This window comes from Patella vulgata, chromosome 3, assembly GCF_932274485.2.
Source record: "Patella vulgata chromosome 3, xgPatVulg1.2, whole genome shotgun sequence".
Lineage (NCBI taxonomy): Eukaryota > Metazoa > Mollusca > Gastropoda > Patellidae > Patella > Patella vulgata.
This window is the reverse complement of record NC_065881.2, coordinates 7603243-7619249: the sequence shown is the minus strand read 5'-3', so window position 1 is coordinate 7619249 and position 16007 is coordinate 7603243. Positions and strand designations below refer to the sequence as shown.

The 16007-nt window shown below is 42.7% G+C and overlaps 2 protein-coding genes across 2 annotated transcripts; one reads left to right on the top strand and one right to left on the bottom strand.

The window, feature by feature from the left end:
• Positions 1-5555: 5555 nt before the first annotated feature.
• On the bottom strand, positions 5556-7215 carry LOC126815897 (basic salivary proline-rich protein 4). The gene has a single exon (XM_056099947.1). It carries the CDS (start codon positions 7213-7215, stop codon positions 5632-5634), a length of 1584 nt encoding a protein of 527 aa, XP_055955922.1. The 3' UTR covers positions 5556-5631.
• Positions 7216-11296: 4081 nt separating this feature from the next.
• LOC130012319 (histone-lysine N-methyltransferase set-1-like) lies at positions 11297-15331 on the top strand. Its single transcript, XM_056099946.1, has 3 exons — positions 11297-11460; positions 12459-12660; positions 15302-15331. Exons 1-3 carry the CDS (start codon positions 11297-11299, stop codon positions 15329-15331), a joined length of 396 nt encoding a protein of 131 aa, XP_055955921.1.
• The last annotated feature ends 676 nt before the right edge of the window (positions 15332-16007 follow it).

Here is a 16007-nt window from a genome sequence, read left to right as displayed (position 1 = left end):
TTTCATCATTGGCAATGGCTGACCAAAATAGAAATAATTCTTAACGTCATGACTGTGTAAAGAAAGAGAGGGGGGGGGGGATTAACGTCCACTCGACACAAACTAGATCATTTCTGGACTAAATACAGTTCAATGTTCTATTTCATTAATTCGTTTGCGTGTGGGGGTCTTTAGCAGAGGCAGGAAACGGGGGGGGGGGGCTGGAGGAAACCTTGTCACGTACCAGCGCGGGGATTCGAAACCACGCCAAATGACTCATTGACAGACCTTAACCATTCTCCGCCCCCTCCCCGCCCCCGCCATTATGTATAAATGTGTTGGTCCCCCTACACCTTAATAATATCACATAATCCGAGAGGACAGCACTATATCATACGAGACGGGTTAGATCAATTTCACATGGCCACCTGCAGATATCGTCATAGGTCACGATATGTAAACAAGACTAACGCTTACCCTAACCCCAAACCTAGCCCTAAGCCTTGCCCTAACCCGAACCCACAATCCTCGGCAATAATCATGTGTCCTAAACACCTGTTAACACTTCGTGATCTGCAGGTAGTGATGTGAAATAGATTTAACCATACGAACAGGGGGAGTTGCCCCCCTAGTGACCTTGGTGAAATCTGCAGTGGGTCATATGAAATAGATTTAACCATACGAGCTGGGAGATTTGCCCACCTAGTGACCTTGGTGAAATATGCAGTTGGCCATATGAAATAGATTAAACCATACGAGCTGGGTGATTTGTCCATCTAGTGACCTTGGTGAAATATGCAGTTGGCCATATGAAATAGATTAAACCATACGACCATGGGAGATCTGCAGGTAGCGACGAGAAATGGTTCTAATCATACGGACAGGGGGATTTGTCCACCTAGTGACCTTGGTGAAATCTGCAGGTGACCATGTGAAATATATTTAACCATACGAGCAAGGAGATTTGTCCACCTAGGTGACCATGTGAAAAAAATCTAACCATACGAGCAGGGGAGTTTGTCCAATACTTCCCTATTATTACCAAATACTACCTCGTACTACACCATTATTGTGAAAACCCGAAGGAATTACGATAATTTGCCACAAATCTGCAATAAAGGTGCGGAATATGCGATGTGTCACTGTCTCGTAATTCATATTTTTGTGACACTGGATTTACTCATTATCGAACAGCACCAATCCTAAAATAACAGTAACTCCCGAAACCCCGTTTAGCTCGCCACGCTAACAGCCACCGCCCTCCCCCAATATGAATTTCCGACTGGCCTACACGATAGTTATGGAACTTTTCGGACACATATCCTTTGTTACGTCACACAGTATCCAATCAGGTCTACGTGATGTCTATCCCCCGGTCTTTAAGCCGAGGGGGGGGGGGGTGCGCTCTGTATCATAAGGCCTGTCATTGACTCAACTGGTGTGGTTTCGAATCCCCGGTTGTACGTGACAAGGAGAAGGGTCGCCTGTCCAACCTTGTGGGTTTTCTCCGGGTCCCCCGGTTGTCTTCCCACTGTTAAAGTCCCCTACGCGCAAGTGTGTAATTGAAATTAAATTGAACCATATGTTAGTCCGGAAATGACCTAGTTTGTGTCGAGTGGACGTTACATCCCATTTCTCTCTCTCTCGCTCTCTCTCTCTCTCTAAAGGAATGTCTCTCTAGGAACACTGAATGTTGTCTAAAGCAATCCTAATCGCGCTTTTTAATTTATATAAAATGTTTAGTTACGTCGTTGTTAAAGAGAACCATTACTGTATTTGGATAAGTGTTTCAATGATCGGGCAGCCAGTTACGTCAACCTTAATATTTGATACAATTGAGCTAATCTGTACTATACCAGTTGGCCGGAGAATCTGACTTGATGATTGTCCACGAACGTAATAGAATGTCATGTTTAGCGAAACGTGACAACAGTAACCAACTTTCAGAAATAGTGGCAGGAACTGTGTCAGTGAGTCAGTCTAAGACAGTAGAACCTTGCAAGGTATCTAATTAGCCCAAATCTAACTGTTACCCATTTGTAGGTAAAGACAGAAAACCTTTCCGAGAACTTAAAGATACATTATGGGAGATTAGATAAAGAGCTGGTAGTTCTCACTATAATAGCTAAAAACTTGATAATATAAAGGGATTTTTACTGAAAATTTCAATCAAATTGATCCCCTCTGAACCGAGATATTAGCATCAACACTAAGCCCCACCTCTCTCTCTCTCTCTCTCTCTCTCTCTCTCTCCATAACGGTTCCGGCTGTTGTAATAAGGCTTCAATTAAAACTCACATCAAGGGGACTACTCACAAACACAATAGGGGGAGTATTCCCCAAACACTGTATTATTCTGTAATGTATCTCATCGTCGACTGTGCTAGTCTAAAGAAAACGGTTTAGAGCTAATGTCCGTTATAATGTAGGTTTAACAACCAAGCGCAAACCATTGATCACAAAATAACAAGCAGTCAAATGAACTCGGCGATAAATTGGAAATTGGAGATGAGGATAATATCTCAACAAAAGAATATTTAGACTCATAATTTAATAATAATAGCTTTTTTGTCATACTGTAGGAAATATACATCAGTCTACGAGTCTAAAGCCAGCAGCTAGTCAAAACATCAATACATTAACCGTCATTTTATGTAACATTAAGAACACCTACTTACGAAATAACCCGTTTCATCAGTTTCGCGATAAAATAAACACATTTAATATGTTTTTTTGGCCAACGCAAGGGTCGACCATAGAACCTCCTGTTGGAGGACTAGTGGCTTTCTTATATGAGGGGGATTGGGTGACCGAATGGTTAGCACGTGCGCGCCGTATCATAAGGTCTGTCATTGAGTCAATGGCGTGGTTTCGATTCCCTGATTGTACGTGACAAGGAGTAGAGTCGCCTGCCCAACCTCGTGGGTTTTCTCCGGGTCCTCCAGTTTCCTCCCACTGCTAAAGATCCCTAAGCGCAAGCGAATTATTGAAATAAAATCAAACCATTTGTTAGTCCCGAAATTACCTAGTTTGTGTCGAGTGGACGTTAAACCTCACTTCTCTCTATATCTCTTTCTTATATGCGTAGCGATGTTTTCAGATTAATGAAGAAAGAACCCACGCAATTTGAACAATTCTGTATCCAGGTTGCACGGCTCTTGTTGGGGGGCCGAATGGTCTACCGCGTGCGCTTTAGATCATAAGGTCTATCGGGTAGCTACGGTGGCTAAGTGGGTAAGACGCCGGCTCACTAGCCTGGGGGTCGCGTGTTCGATCCCTGCATTGGCCAAGAAAGTTCATCGGGATTTTCCGACGTGGTTTCCTCTTGTCAGTGGTGCAGGACGGAGGGCCTGCCAGGGGCAGCTGTCTAGTCGTTCGGATGGGACGATAAACCGAGGTCCCGTGTATACATTGACGTGAACGTAAAAGATCCCTTGGCAGTTGGAATTAGACATAAGAGTAGGCCTTAGTTCTGCTGCCCGGGGCAAAATTTCCCTCATAGCACACTGTATGGCGTATGCCAGTCTTCATTAGCCCAGTCGGGGCAGAACAGTAGGACGTTAAACCCCATTTCATTTCTATATAGATGGAATAACGTTACATGAATTACGTTTGGACTTACCATTAGGACTATACATTGATACGATGACGTGTCAACATACCATGAACACGTGTAATTTAGGTCTATACATAGTTCTAGAAGGTTGAATTAGGAATGTCACCACCATTTTAACTCTGATGGTAGTTTTCGGGTAATTTAAAAGCACGTTTGGCTGCAATCGATGATTATGTATCGTATTGGTGTCTGAGTGTGATTTCCCGTGAATGATTATCTCAGAACAAATCCGATATTCTTTGGAAATAAATATTAGCCGAGGGCTGCAGAGAAGCGTGGGCGTAAATATAAAAAGAACACGAGATTAATTCGGTCGTCTCTGAAGGCCATGAAGGTCATATTCACTTCTTTTTATATTTTGACGGATTCTAAAAACTAAAATGAATTCAGATTCTAATTGCCCAGTTTTATGAACATGAAAAACATGTGGTAAGGTGTTATAGTTACCGTTTTATCTCATTTAATACGAACTTCGTGGGTGTGTGGGTGTCCGAATGGTTTAACGAGTTCGTTTTGTATCATAAGGTCAGTCATTGAGTCTACTGATGTGGTTTCGATTCCCAGATTGTACGTTGGATGGACGAATGGTTAACGCGTACCCGCTGCATCGTAAGGTCTATCATTGCGTCAACTGGCGTGGTTTCGATTAACCGGTTGTGCGTGACAAGGATAAGGGTCGCTTGTCTCCAACCTCGTGGGTTTTTCTCCGGGTACTCGGTTTCCTCTCACTGCTAAAGACCCCTATGCGCAAGCGAATTGTTGAAATAAAATAGAACCATGTGTTAGACCCGAAATGACCTGGTTTGTGTAGAGAGCGCGCTAACTTCTACTTGACACAAACTAGGTCATTTCGGGACTAATACATGGCTAAAATTTATTTCAATAATTCGCTTGCGCGTAGGGGTCTTTAGCAGTGGGAGGAAACGGGAGGACCCTTTTGAAAACCCACGAGGTAAGACAGGCGACCCTATGCCTTCCTACGTATAAGCGGGGAATCGAAATGGCAGACCTTATGATACAGCGCGCACGTGCTAACCATTTGACCAACCAACTCCAGCCTGATCAAATAGATCTAAACCCTCCGACAAGATAAAATGTAGCATTGATAGAAGGGAGACAACTACAATTTTAAACAAGCTGTTGCCAGGCATGATACGCCGACAGGTACGAAATGAAATGGGGTTTAACGTCCTACTGCTCTGCTTTTGGGGTGTGCGGTGTAATAGGGATATCTGTTAAAATCTATAGCTTCCACTGCGTTCAGAAGGTTTAAGACAAAAGTGTGTGTGTCTGTGTGCGTGTGTATACAAAAAAATGTTGACCTCTAGAACACCGCCCCTTAAAAAAAAAACAAAGATAAACTCCACATAACTAGCAATCTAATTAAAATATAGATCTATATTTCGTTTCGTTTTTTATACTTTCGATGGCCTACACTTCATGAAGATCTGACCGGTTGCAGTGGGAGTTCACGTTCTATTTTTGTCTACTTTTGCTTTGTTTTGATTTCTATTGCCGCTAATGTCTACCCACAATTCCGCGCAAAAAAGGTCAAACGCACGATTCGACAGACCATTTGATTGGCTGACCCCTCATTTCAAGCAGAACACGAGTTAAATAACAACGCTTCCAGATCCAAGTGTAGTAAACACAAGTAAAATCGAAATTTTGAACTATAAAAAATGAAACGAAATTGGATCTGTGTTTTAACCAGATTGCATATCTAGTTGTCTATCGCGATGTATCGAAGTAGCTGGGCATGCGTTGCCATGCTGGATATGTAATGAATATAAAGAGAACATATGCCTATCACGTTGTTCTCCGGTAACCTGTTTTAGCATTCACATCTATCAATTATTAATAGATAGAGATATCATATTCCGATAAACTTCATCAGTTTCTTTCTATTATTCATTCATTTAAAACATATTGTAGAGAACTACAAAAAAACAGGTAAACGTTGTTTGTGTTCAAAATCTATTTACTTATTATATAATATCACAATAAAGTAAATTTCGATCACCGTTCTGTGCGAGTTATTTTCTTGGTGGTGGACGGTCTCCTTCGCCGCCTTCCTGTCTTGGTGGCGGACGGTCCCCTTCACCACCTTCCTGTCTTGGTGGCGGACGGTCCCCTTCACCACCCTCCTGTCTTGGTGGTGGACGGTCCCCTTCACCACCTTCCTGTCTTGGGGGTTCATTTGAATCTGCAGCTTGGCGTCGATTTCTTTGTTGTGTACCTTCTTGTTCTTCCTGTCTTGGTGGTGGGCGGTCTCCTTCGCCGCCTTCCTGTCTTGGTGGCGGACGGTCCCCTTCACCACCTTCCTGTCTTGGTGGCGGACGGTCCCCTTCATTACCTTCCTGTCTTGGTGGCGGACGGTCCCCTTCACCGCCTTCCTGTCTTGGTGGCGGACGGTCCCCTTCTCCACCTTCCTGTCTTGGTGGTGGACGGTCTCCTTCGCCGCCTTCCTGTCTTGGTGGCGGACGGTCCCCTTCACCACCTTCCTGTCTTGGTGGCGGACGGTCCCCTTCACCACCCTCCTGTCTTGGTGGTGGACGGTCCCCTTCACCACCTTCCTGTCTTGGGGGTTCATTTGAATCTGCAGCTTGGCGTCGATTTCTTTGTTGTGTACCTTCTTGTTCTTCCTGTCTTGGTGGTGGGCGGTCTCCTTCGCCGCCTTCCTGTCTTGGTGGCGGACGGTCCCCTTCACCACCTTCCTGTCTTGGTGGCGGACGGTCCCCTTCTCCACCTTCCTGTCTTGGTGGTGGACGGTCTCCTTCGCCGCCTTCCTGTCTTGGTGGCGGACGGTCCCCTTCACCACCTTCCTGTCTTGGTGGTGGACGGTCCCCTTCATTACCTTCCTGTCTTGGTGGCGGACGGTCCCCTTCACCACCTTCCTGTCTTGGTGGCGGACGGTCCCCTTCTCCACCTTCCTGTCTTGGTGGTGGACGGTCTCCTTCGCCGCCTTCCTGTCTTGGTGGCGGACGGTCCCCTTCACCACCTTCCTGTCTTGGTGGCGGACGGTCCCCTTCACCACCCTCCTGTCTTGGTGGTGGACGGTCCCCTTCACCACCTTCCTGTCTTGGGGGTTCATTTGAATCTGCAGCTTGGCGTCGATTTCTTTGTTGTGTACCTTCTTGTTCTTCCTGTCTTGGTGGTGGGCGGTCTCCTTCGCCGCCTTCCTGTCTTGGTGGCGGACGGTCCCCTTCACCACCTTCCTGTCTTGGTGGCGGACGGTCCCCTTCATTACCTTCCTGTCTTGGTGGCGGACGGTCCCCTTCACCGCCTTCCTGTCTTGGTGGCGGACGGTCCCCTTCTCCACCTTCCTGTCTTGGTGGTGGACGGTCTCCTTCGCCGCCTTCCTGTCTTGGTGGCGGACGGTCCCCTTCACCACCTTCCTGTCTTGGTGGCGGACGGTCCCCTTCATTACCTTCCTGTCTTGGTGGCGGACGGTCTCCTTCATCACCTTCCTGTCTTGGTGGTGGCCGGTCCCCTTCACCACCTTCCTGTCTTGGTGGCGGACGGTCCCCTTCACCACCTTCCCTATCTTCGTCTCGGTAAGTAGGCCGGGCATGAGCCACGGCTAGTACAACTAGCAAACATACTACAACTAACTTCATGTTGTTGGATTAATAAGTTGATGCTAAAACGACTAGCCGCAACTCTTTTATACTTTTGTTACGCCTTCTCAGCCAGACGGTAGGAACTTAATCATGAAAATTATCATGGTCTAAATGTAGTGAAGTCACGTATATTTACGTTAGCTCGTATTAAATGTCATCATATAATATTCTGTAAATTTCAATAAAAACATTTTTAGAGCCATTTCTACAGAAAAGCTTGTTTTATTTGTCTCAAGTGTATTCAAAAAAACATTTTAGTTATACATATCGCTGAAAGATAAATTTATTTGTTGAGAAAGATACAGGTGTTATAAACAATATGGAGAAAAACTGTCAGGTGTTGTTTTAAAGGTCCTCTCCCACTGCTAAACACCCATACGCGCAAGCGAATTATTGAAATAAAAAAGAACCGTGTGTTAGTCCCGAAATGTCCTAGTTTGTGTCGAGGGGACTTTAAACCCCATATCTCTCTCTCTCTCTCTCTCTCTCTCTCTCTCTCTTCTCTCTCTCTCTGGACTAGACAAGAAAGGCAGAAACTGAAGCTTAGTAGAAATGTGATTCTGTTCAGCTCTCTCTATCTCTCTCTCTCTCTCTCTCTCTCTCTTGTTTTAAAGGGCCAATCTCAGTTATATTTTGGAGAATAAAACGCTTTAATTTTGTGTGAAAAGCCCTTAAAAAACCTCTACCGTAGGGCCGAACAACTAACTCAATATACATGGAGACCGGTGTTCCATGCTGGATAAAACCAGACTTTTATTTTATAGAAATAACGGGTAGGTGACATTCGCCAATATAAAAAAAACAAAACGCAGTTCTGATGTGAATTCGCTGCTGAGGCATCTTATTTTATGGTATCTTTAGTTCGTTTTAGAAAACTTATTTAATCAAATGCGTTTTAGCGACATTCTGTAGATATGCATCCATTAAATATTATCCGCCAATATCGAAAAACGATTAGCTCTTTATTGGATATTCACCAATATCGAAAAACGGAAAACAAAAATCGAGCTTACTTCACACTGCAGTAAAAAAAATTCTCAATTTGACAAATTTTCACTTCAAACATTTTTCACTACATGTCTTATGTCGCCTATGGGTTATCGCTTCTTTTTTTTCAATTTCTGTAAAATCCTCTCCTTAACGCGTTCTTATATAGGATTTAGCTATGGTAACCGGTTTGTGAACTTCGTCCGTATACACTGTGACAACGTTGTGCTGGTGGCGCAATTCTGTACCTACAATACCACGCCGGAACATATAATAAATTAACAGCAATTAGATGCGAAACCCAATAGATTTCTTACCGATTGCTTGTGCGTGTGTACGGGTGTGTGTGTGTGTGTGTGTGTGTGTGTGTGTGTGGGGGGTGATGGCGTTTGTATATGGTATCAAACGTGGACAATGGTTCAATCCCTTACCTTCCAAATGGGGACTTCCCTGCAAACGGGGACGTCCCCGAATGGAATCTGTGCGCCAACACTTATTCAGGGACGTAACGGTTGCCCTCTAGAAATACCAGTCCGTTGCGAGTTAGTCCCCGTTCGCCTGGATGGTACACACTTTTAGTTATGCAAAAATCCCCCAGGTGGCGCTAGTGAAAATTCGTCTTACACACCCCATGTTCGCACTGTCCACGTTTGTCTCTAGTTGCACGGATGACGTCACAAAAATTCGTCGCCATTTTGCATGTGTTATGATGTTAACCAGAAGACTCAAGAGAGCGAATAGGCCTAAAAGGGACTTATACGTGGATAAAATCCCGCCTAAAGGTAGGTTGGTATACATAGTACCTAAAAAATAGCCTACCGGTTCCACCACGGATCTGTAATTAGCTAGAAATGATTGGATATCTCCTTGTTCTTCACGCCATTTATAGCAACAGGTCGCGCGCCATGTCCAATGTACAGAAATGTATGTACAGATGTCATGGAGGTTATTCTACAGAAGTGCACCCACCCTCGATATTTTGCAAATATCCTTGCAATTATGTCATGAACAATGACTTCGAATGTGTATGAGGTGATAGAGGGTGGTGAAAAGTTTATTTCACAAAAGAATTGTGACTTTTGAAGCAGTTAGAAATGTCTGAAAACAGATTCAGAATGCATGCAAAAAGTTGTAATGTACATGCAATCAATTGTCGGATGCAGATTGAATCTAATGCCGGACAATGTAAACACCCCCAAAAGTCGGAAATGAAAGGGACCCAAATTGTTTCAACACCCTGGATGGAACCTCCACCATCTGTAGACATGACCCATGGGTTTATATCAAAGTAATTTTCAAAAGATAGCTAAAATCTGGGGTGGGTGCACTTCTGTAGAATAACCGTCATGGATGTAGGGCTATGCATTAGAGGTGGACATGACGTCCATTTGTTACAAATTAGGCCTATATCGGTTTTCTTTCATCAAAATAGCGCAGGGAATGATAAGTTTCAGTCAAGATCAAGATTACTGGTAGATGAAGGCCTACATAATGGGCGGTTATTTCCGCAAAAATGCGCCTGTGTCAAAAGTTGCGTTCACATCTAATTCGCTTTCAATTCGAATTCCGGAGACCGGCCCCCCGGTAATTCGAATTAGCTAATGCGAATTAAAATGCTGTGTTCATACTCGGGTTTGATTCGAATTGACGGTGACGTCATGACGCTTAATTCGCAATAAACTCCTTCACGTCAGATTCGACGTAGGTCAATTCGAATTGAATTCGAATCAGGAACCGAATTCGCTACGGCGGTTTGGCACCGCCCCAGACCGAATGCAGTGTGAACAGCTAATTCGAATTAAGGCTTTACTTCGGATTCAATTCGAATTAAGATGGTAGTGTGAACGCATCTAAATAGATGCTATGTACCTAATTTCAGATAGGCCTAGATAGATTAGGCCTACATCTCATATTGATGTTTAGACAGTCGTTCTCAGGTACGTTTGTTGTCTCTTCTCAAATAGATTAGGTCGCGAAATAGACGGATGGTTTCGCTTTTCCGCAACAAATGTTACTCCTTGTGCCAAGCGCTCACGTCGTGCATGACGTTATGTACAGTCGTAGTGAGCATTTTGATTTTAAAGGAATTACTGAAAGAATTTTTTTACTGTAGCCTATCAGAAAATCTAGAATATAGGCCTACAAATTGAACCATCTGAAAAATGATGAAGTTTGGTATAATTAAAACAAGTTGTAATAACCTTCTCGTAGCGCGTGCTACAGGTTAAAAACCAGCAGCCGTAAGCGCTGGGCACAAGGAGTAGTTGCTGATAGGTGGCGCACAAGGTGACGGTTGTGTGTTTGGGTTCGTTTGTATTTGGTGTCAAATGGGGACCAACACCCACCTGGTCCTGTCAATCTGGGGACTTCATGCCAAATGGGGACGTCCCCAATTGGCGAATGGCAATATCGGCACCCTTAAACTCATATCACCGTGTAAAGGTACGTCACCATTTGGCTTAATCATAGACCCTATATAGAATAGACATGCAACTGGCTTCAACATCAAAGATGCCGCCCGAGCACCCTGATCCTAGGCTGTCTCGGTCACGTGACCAACCCAAGCGCACTTTTTGATCGCCGGCCAGAATTCAGAATAGCGAACAGCAATCGACGATTCATAGGCCCTGACAAATACTAATTTTCCCCCTGAAAACCTTCATATGGATCGCGCTTATCAAAAAAACTAGAAAATATATTATGTTCAGAATCTACTAGTCCAAAGTTATTGAGTGTAAATAATTCAGTCTTCTTTACATTTGCTGATGTTTCCGAGGGGTGTTTTGCACCGTGAGTTTCCGCTCATAATAAAAGTGGGTTTTTTAGCCATGTTTGTCTCGCTCGCTGTCGCCAAACTACGCGAAAGTGTTTAAGTCTACAGACCAACAAAGTATCTTAAAGTATTCGTCTGATCATTTTCTATTGCAGGTTCAGTATGACTTTGCTAAATCTTTCGCGGTTTTGACTAAAATGATACCTTTTCCGTTCGTGCCCTAATTGAACGCAGAAAAAACACCAAATCACTTATTTCGAGCCTTGTTTGCATGTATACCTTTATCAAGCTTGTCTCACTTTCTGTGCATATCTTTTTATGACTTCAGGACGAGGTGTACGTACAAGAACCCCAATATTGCTTGGAGAAGAAATTTGCGAATATGTGGGGGAACTTATCTCCGGTGAAGAAGGAGAGAAGAGGGAGAAGGAGGTCGAAAGTGTTTTTCGGTTTTTTTTTCAACATTCGGGAAAGGAATGGTGGTAAGTAAAGAAGATTTTCTAGTATTAGCTCATCCTCTGATATTTGGGAATTTACTGTTTGATGTTGAATTTAAGGGTCTGCCATCAGGTGGAACAGACCCAAAACAGCTCATTTGAGTCAGACCCAGAATGAAGTAGTTTTGGTAGACAACCATTGTTAATCCTACTGAATTATAATTTTAAAGCATGATTATAGCAATTTTGATTCATAGATCCAAGCAAATGATTGGGGTCAACGTTTACATAAAATGTCAAATGTCATCTTCAGGAAAAGCCCATCAGTTCTGAAATATTCAACCTATCAAGCTTAGGGAGGTCTCAAACGTAAACTGGACACCTCTGGTTACCTTTCGATACCAAGGTTTTGTATTACCTATTGTTGGGGACGCGTCCATAAGCGGCAAATGCCTACAATATTTACATTTTTGGTTACTTCTGGCTGTCATTCTGGCAATCATCCGTTCACCCTTGCAAATTTGGACACAGGGGAGACGCCAACTGGAGACGATTTCAATGAGGTACATTCTCATGTGTCGGGTGAAACAACTGAGTAATTAGGGATTAAACATGAAAATCCAATGGTCCAGCAGTGTGACACAGTGCACCACATGACTGCGAATGGTGTGACGTCGTGCATGACATCGACATCAATAATGCCTGACACAGGGTATGACGTGATGTCTCGAACCTAGCGGAACAAGAGGAAAAAATTGTCCCAAAAAACTTCTTCAGTTTTGCCACTAGCGGGCATTCCTTATTACATGAATTACTGGTCGGATTTCCATGAAATAATCATGGCCAGGCACTCCCAGCAAGGACTCGTCAAGGTCACTGTAAGATGTCAAAAGGGGACACCTCTGCGTAGAAATCTAGCATAATGGGGACGCATCAACAAACAGGGACATTCATACCAGTTACACACTTTCCGTGTGTTATTTTCAAACTTAACTAAGAAAGTAGGATTTTATGTCTACTTACTACATCAAATAACTTTGCAGCATGGACGCCACCAAAGAACCTGAGAGAGATGAAGAAAGTTTTGGTCGCCTTGTCAACCACGGAAGAAAAGAGGAGCAGAATGCAAGAATGAAAGTGAAGGTGGATGGAAGTGGAACTCCACGCCTAATGTTATGTGCCATCAGAAACACCCAACCAGGGGAGGAAATATTGTATGATTACGGGCTAAAGGAGCTTCCTTGGGTATGTTTCACCTTTCCTCTTTCAATTTTGTTTTCCATTTACAGGGATTTCATTTGCTTTTTCAGGAGCCACTCTATACTTCGAAAAGTTTTAGCCAAATTGAAGATTTTCAGGCTAATTTTCCCCATCACACAAACAAGTTCTAATGCAATGTAATAGATACTCTAGTACTATAGGAAAAAATTAGCCAAATTTCCTGAAGGTTTACCCAACTTGGCATAACTTAAGTTTTGGCTACAATGGCTATAAATAGAAGTAAAGAGCTCCTGAGAGTCACTGACCCATGGTGAAAGTGTTACACTAACACCCAACAGTTCGCTAAAATCTGTATCCCAAGTGAAGTCAGTCTCCTTTGCATGTTCTGTGCCGAAGATTTAAAAAGATGGGGAATAAAAAAATTTTCTCCAGCTCAGAAAGCATTCGAGGCATGCAGATCATTGACACAGTGAATCGGGGCAGGCTGCACAACACTTTCTTAAGAATGGTTTCGGAAACATATCAGGTGCCTCCCCAGTATATGTGATACTCCAGTGCTGTCTTAATCCTCAACCCCCTCACCAGCATTCCAAAGCGACAAAGCCGCAAATCACCTGTCACGTGACATGACTCACTTGGGATACCTCAGAACTTGACCTCACCCACTTACCATTTTGCCACTTCAATGGTTTTTTTTGGTTATGTTTATTTTCAAATCTGTCAGAAATCAGGGCTTTATATACTTTTTGTCATGGTGGAGTACATTGGTATTGGTCAAATGTCGTGAATGCATGGAGGTTGGGAAGGGTGCTGCACACCTAAGATACTTAGGATTAAAATTTTCCCACTTGGTGTAGATAAGTTGTAATGAGAAGCATGCATTGGAAGCAAAAAAAACAAAATATTTTCCATAATTAATGTACAAGAACAATGGATTTGCACAAACTGTATAAAAACAAGGAAAACATGCACAGACTCCTAAATATTTTAGACCCGTGTGTATACAGGTTCTTTTCTAATCATTTTCCTAAGAATTAGAAATTTCTTTTCATTTCTTCATGGTTTATTATCGCAAAAAACATTGAAAGATAGGCATGTTTCTTCCAATCTGTTATAGGCAAGATCCCTTGAGAGAGTGCCATTGCCCTCAACAAAAAAAAGGATAAGTGGCATTAGGTAACCATGCTGACCACAAGATTGACTCATCCTCCATGACCCCAGTCACCCTGGAAAAGCATTGTTATTGATAGGGCCTATCAATCCTGTTGTTAACCACAGCCCAGTGTCAATAACTAATATGACCTTTACTTTTGTTGTCTGGGGACAACATGGACAATGGAGAGTCATTGAAGGAATCTTGCCACCAACAGGTTGAAAGCAAAATGCCAATCTTCCAATGATTTTTAAGCAACAATTAACCATGAAGAAGTTAATAGAATTTTCTGGTTCCAAGGACAATGATTAGAAACAAACCTCTGTGTGTGTGCGGGGGGGGGGGGGGTGATGGTGTGTGTGAGAGAGAGAGGAGGGGGGAGGGGTCATAACGCTGAAGTGCCGGATTAAGACACAACATTAAATTAGATGCCGAATATAAAATATTTAATTTAGATATTAGTTATGGACTTTTAATTATTTATTTCAATTTATTTTTTCATACTGGTACCTTTTTTGCCGCCTTGAGCATGCGTATATGGATGGATTAATAAGCGCATTACCAATATACATTATTATTATTATTATTATTATAATGACGCGTATAAAATACCATAAAAAAAACTCTAATCAAGTGCTTGGCTATTGTTTGTGGTTTATTATTGTTTATATTTGGAGTTAAATATATATGGAGGCCCAGAGTTGCACCTATACCCACATTGTGCCGCACAATCTTGGGCGCCAATTTCAATCAGTAAAACGATGTCTGAAGAGGGTAGCCTATTTGCCATTGCAAAACTCACCTTTGAGGAGCTTGGCACTGTATTATGCGAAACAGAGTTTGCACTTAACTCAAGGCCATTATCCGTCGTCTCTACGACAGATGTCGAGGAATCGTTGACACCACCTCATCTACCTATCGGTCGCCGTCTACATAAACATTTCATCTATTTATTCTTTGTTTTCAGAAACCAAAATACCAGAATACCACACCGAAGGAATATCATCAGCACCACCAAATAACAGCTTAATCAACTTTGTATATAAATCTAACGTATTGTATGCATTTTCATAAAACTGGAAAATAAAACGAACTGAATTTTCATCATCCTAGGTCTGTGCTTATGTGGAGACTTAACCTCTCCCCCACATTCTTAAATCTAACCCTGGACCTAGCAACGATGCTTACCATAACCCGAGCAGAACAGTAGGACATTACACCCCATTTCATTTCATTTCATTTACCCTAACCCGTAATCACGTGCCCTAACCTTATTTACATCTCAGCGACCTTGACAAAAATTGAGCCTAAAGAAATAGATTTAGCCTAAACCTCCCTACCTGCAGAGAAGTGAAAAACCCTTGCTACCATTTAATTTTCGTACGTTAGCAACGTACGACCAGACCTTTTTGATTCCGTAGCCATTAAAGGGGACGATCTATCTTCAACTCAGGATTACGTAACCAGGAGAATGAAACATTTAAAACATCTTCTTAATCATTTTTGGAATAGATGGAAATCAGAATATCTCTTGGAACTTAGATCTTCTCACCGTGGAAAGGGTGGGATCAACGAAACCGTGATATAGTCATTATTCCTCCTGAAGAACTACCTAGGAATCGGGGCAAACTAGGAAGAATAATCAATCTTGTAAAAGATTGTAATCAATCACCTGAAAGGGAAAACCCACTACTTTAAGGAGACCTTTGCAACTTTTGTATCCAATGAAGATTAATTGTCATAATTCTACTGCTAAGGTTGGAAATCAATCTGATGATGTTACTCTAGAATCGGGTCAGTATGAATCAGTAAGCTCTGGGGTTCCAGATACCTCGGACGCTCGTGCACGAAGTAACGCAGCAGTTCAATCCGACGAAAAGAAAAAGGAGAAAGGCTTGGCTCTCAAATCTTGTTTAGACGAAGGTGAATCCTTGAATAAAATGGTGGGTTAGGTTTAAAAATTTGGGGGGAGAGGTTAAGTCTCCACATAAGCACTGACCTAGGATGATTAATAATTAGTTCGTGATATTTCCTAGTTTTATTAAAATACATACAATACATTAGATTTATATAAAAAGGCGATTTCACTGTTTATTGGTGTTGGTGGCGCTGATGGTCTTCCTTGGGTGGTGCTTCTGGTATTCTGGTATTATTGTTTCTGAAGAAAATAGAAAATAAATTTGAGGCTCTCGGGAGAGAGCCACATTAGTGTGTTTCC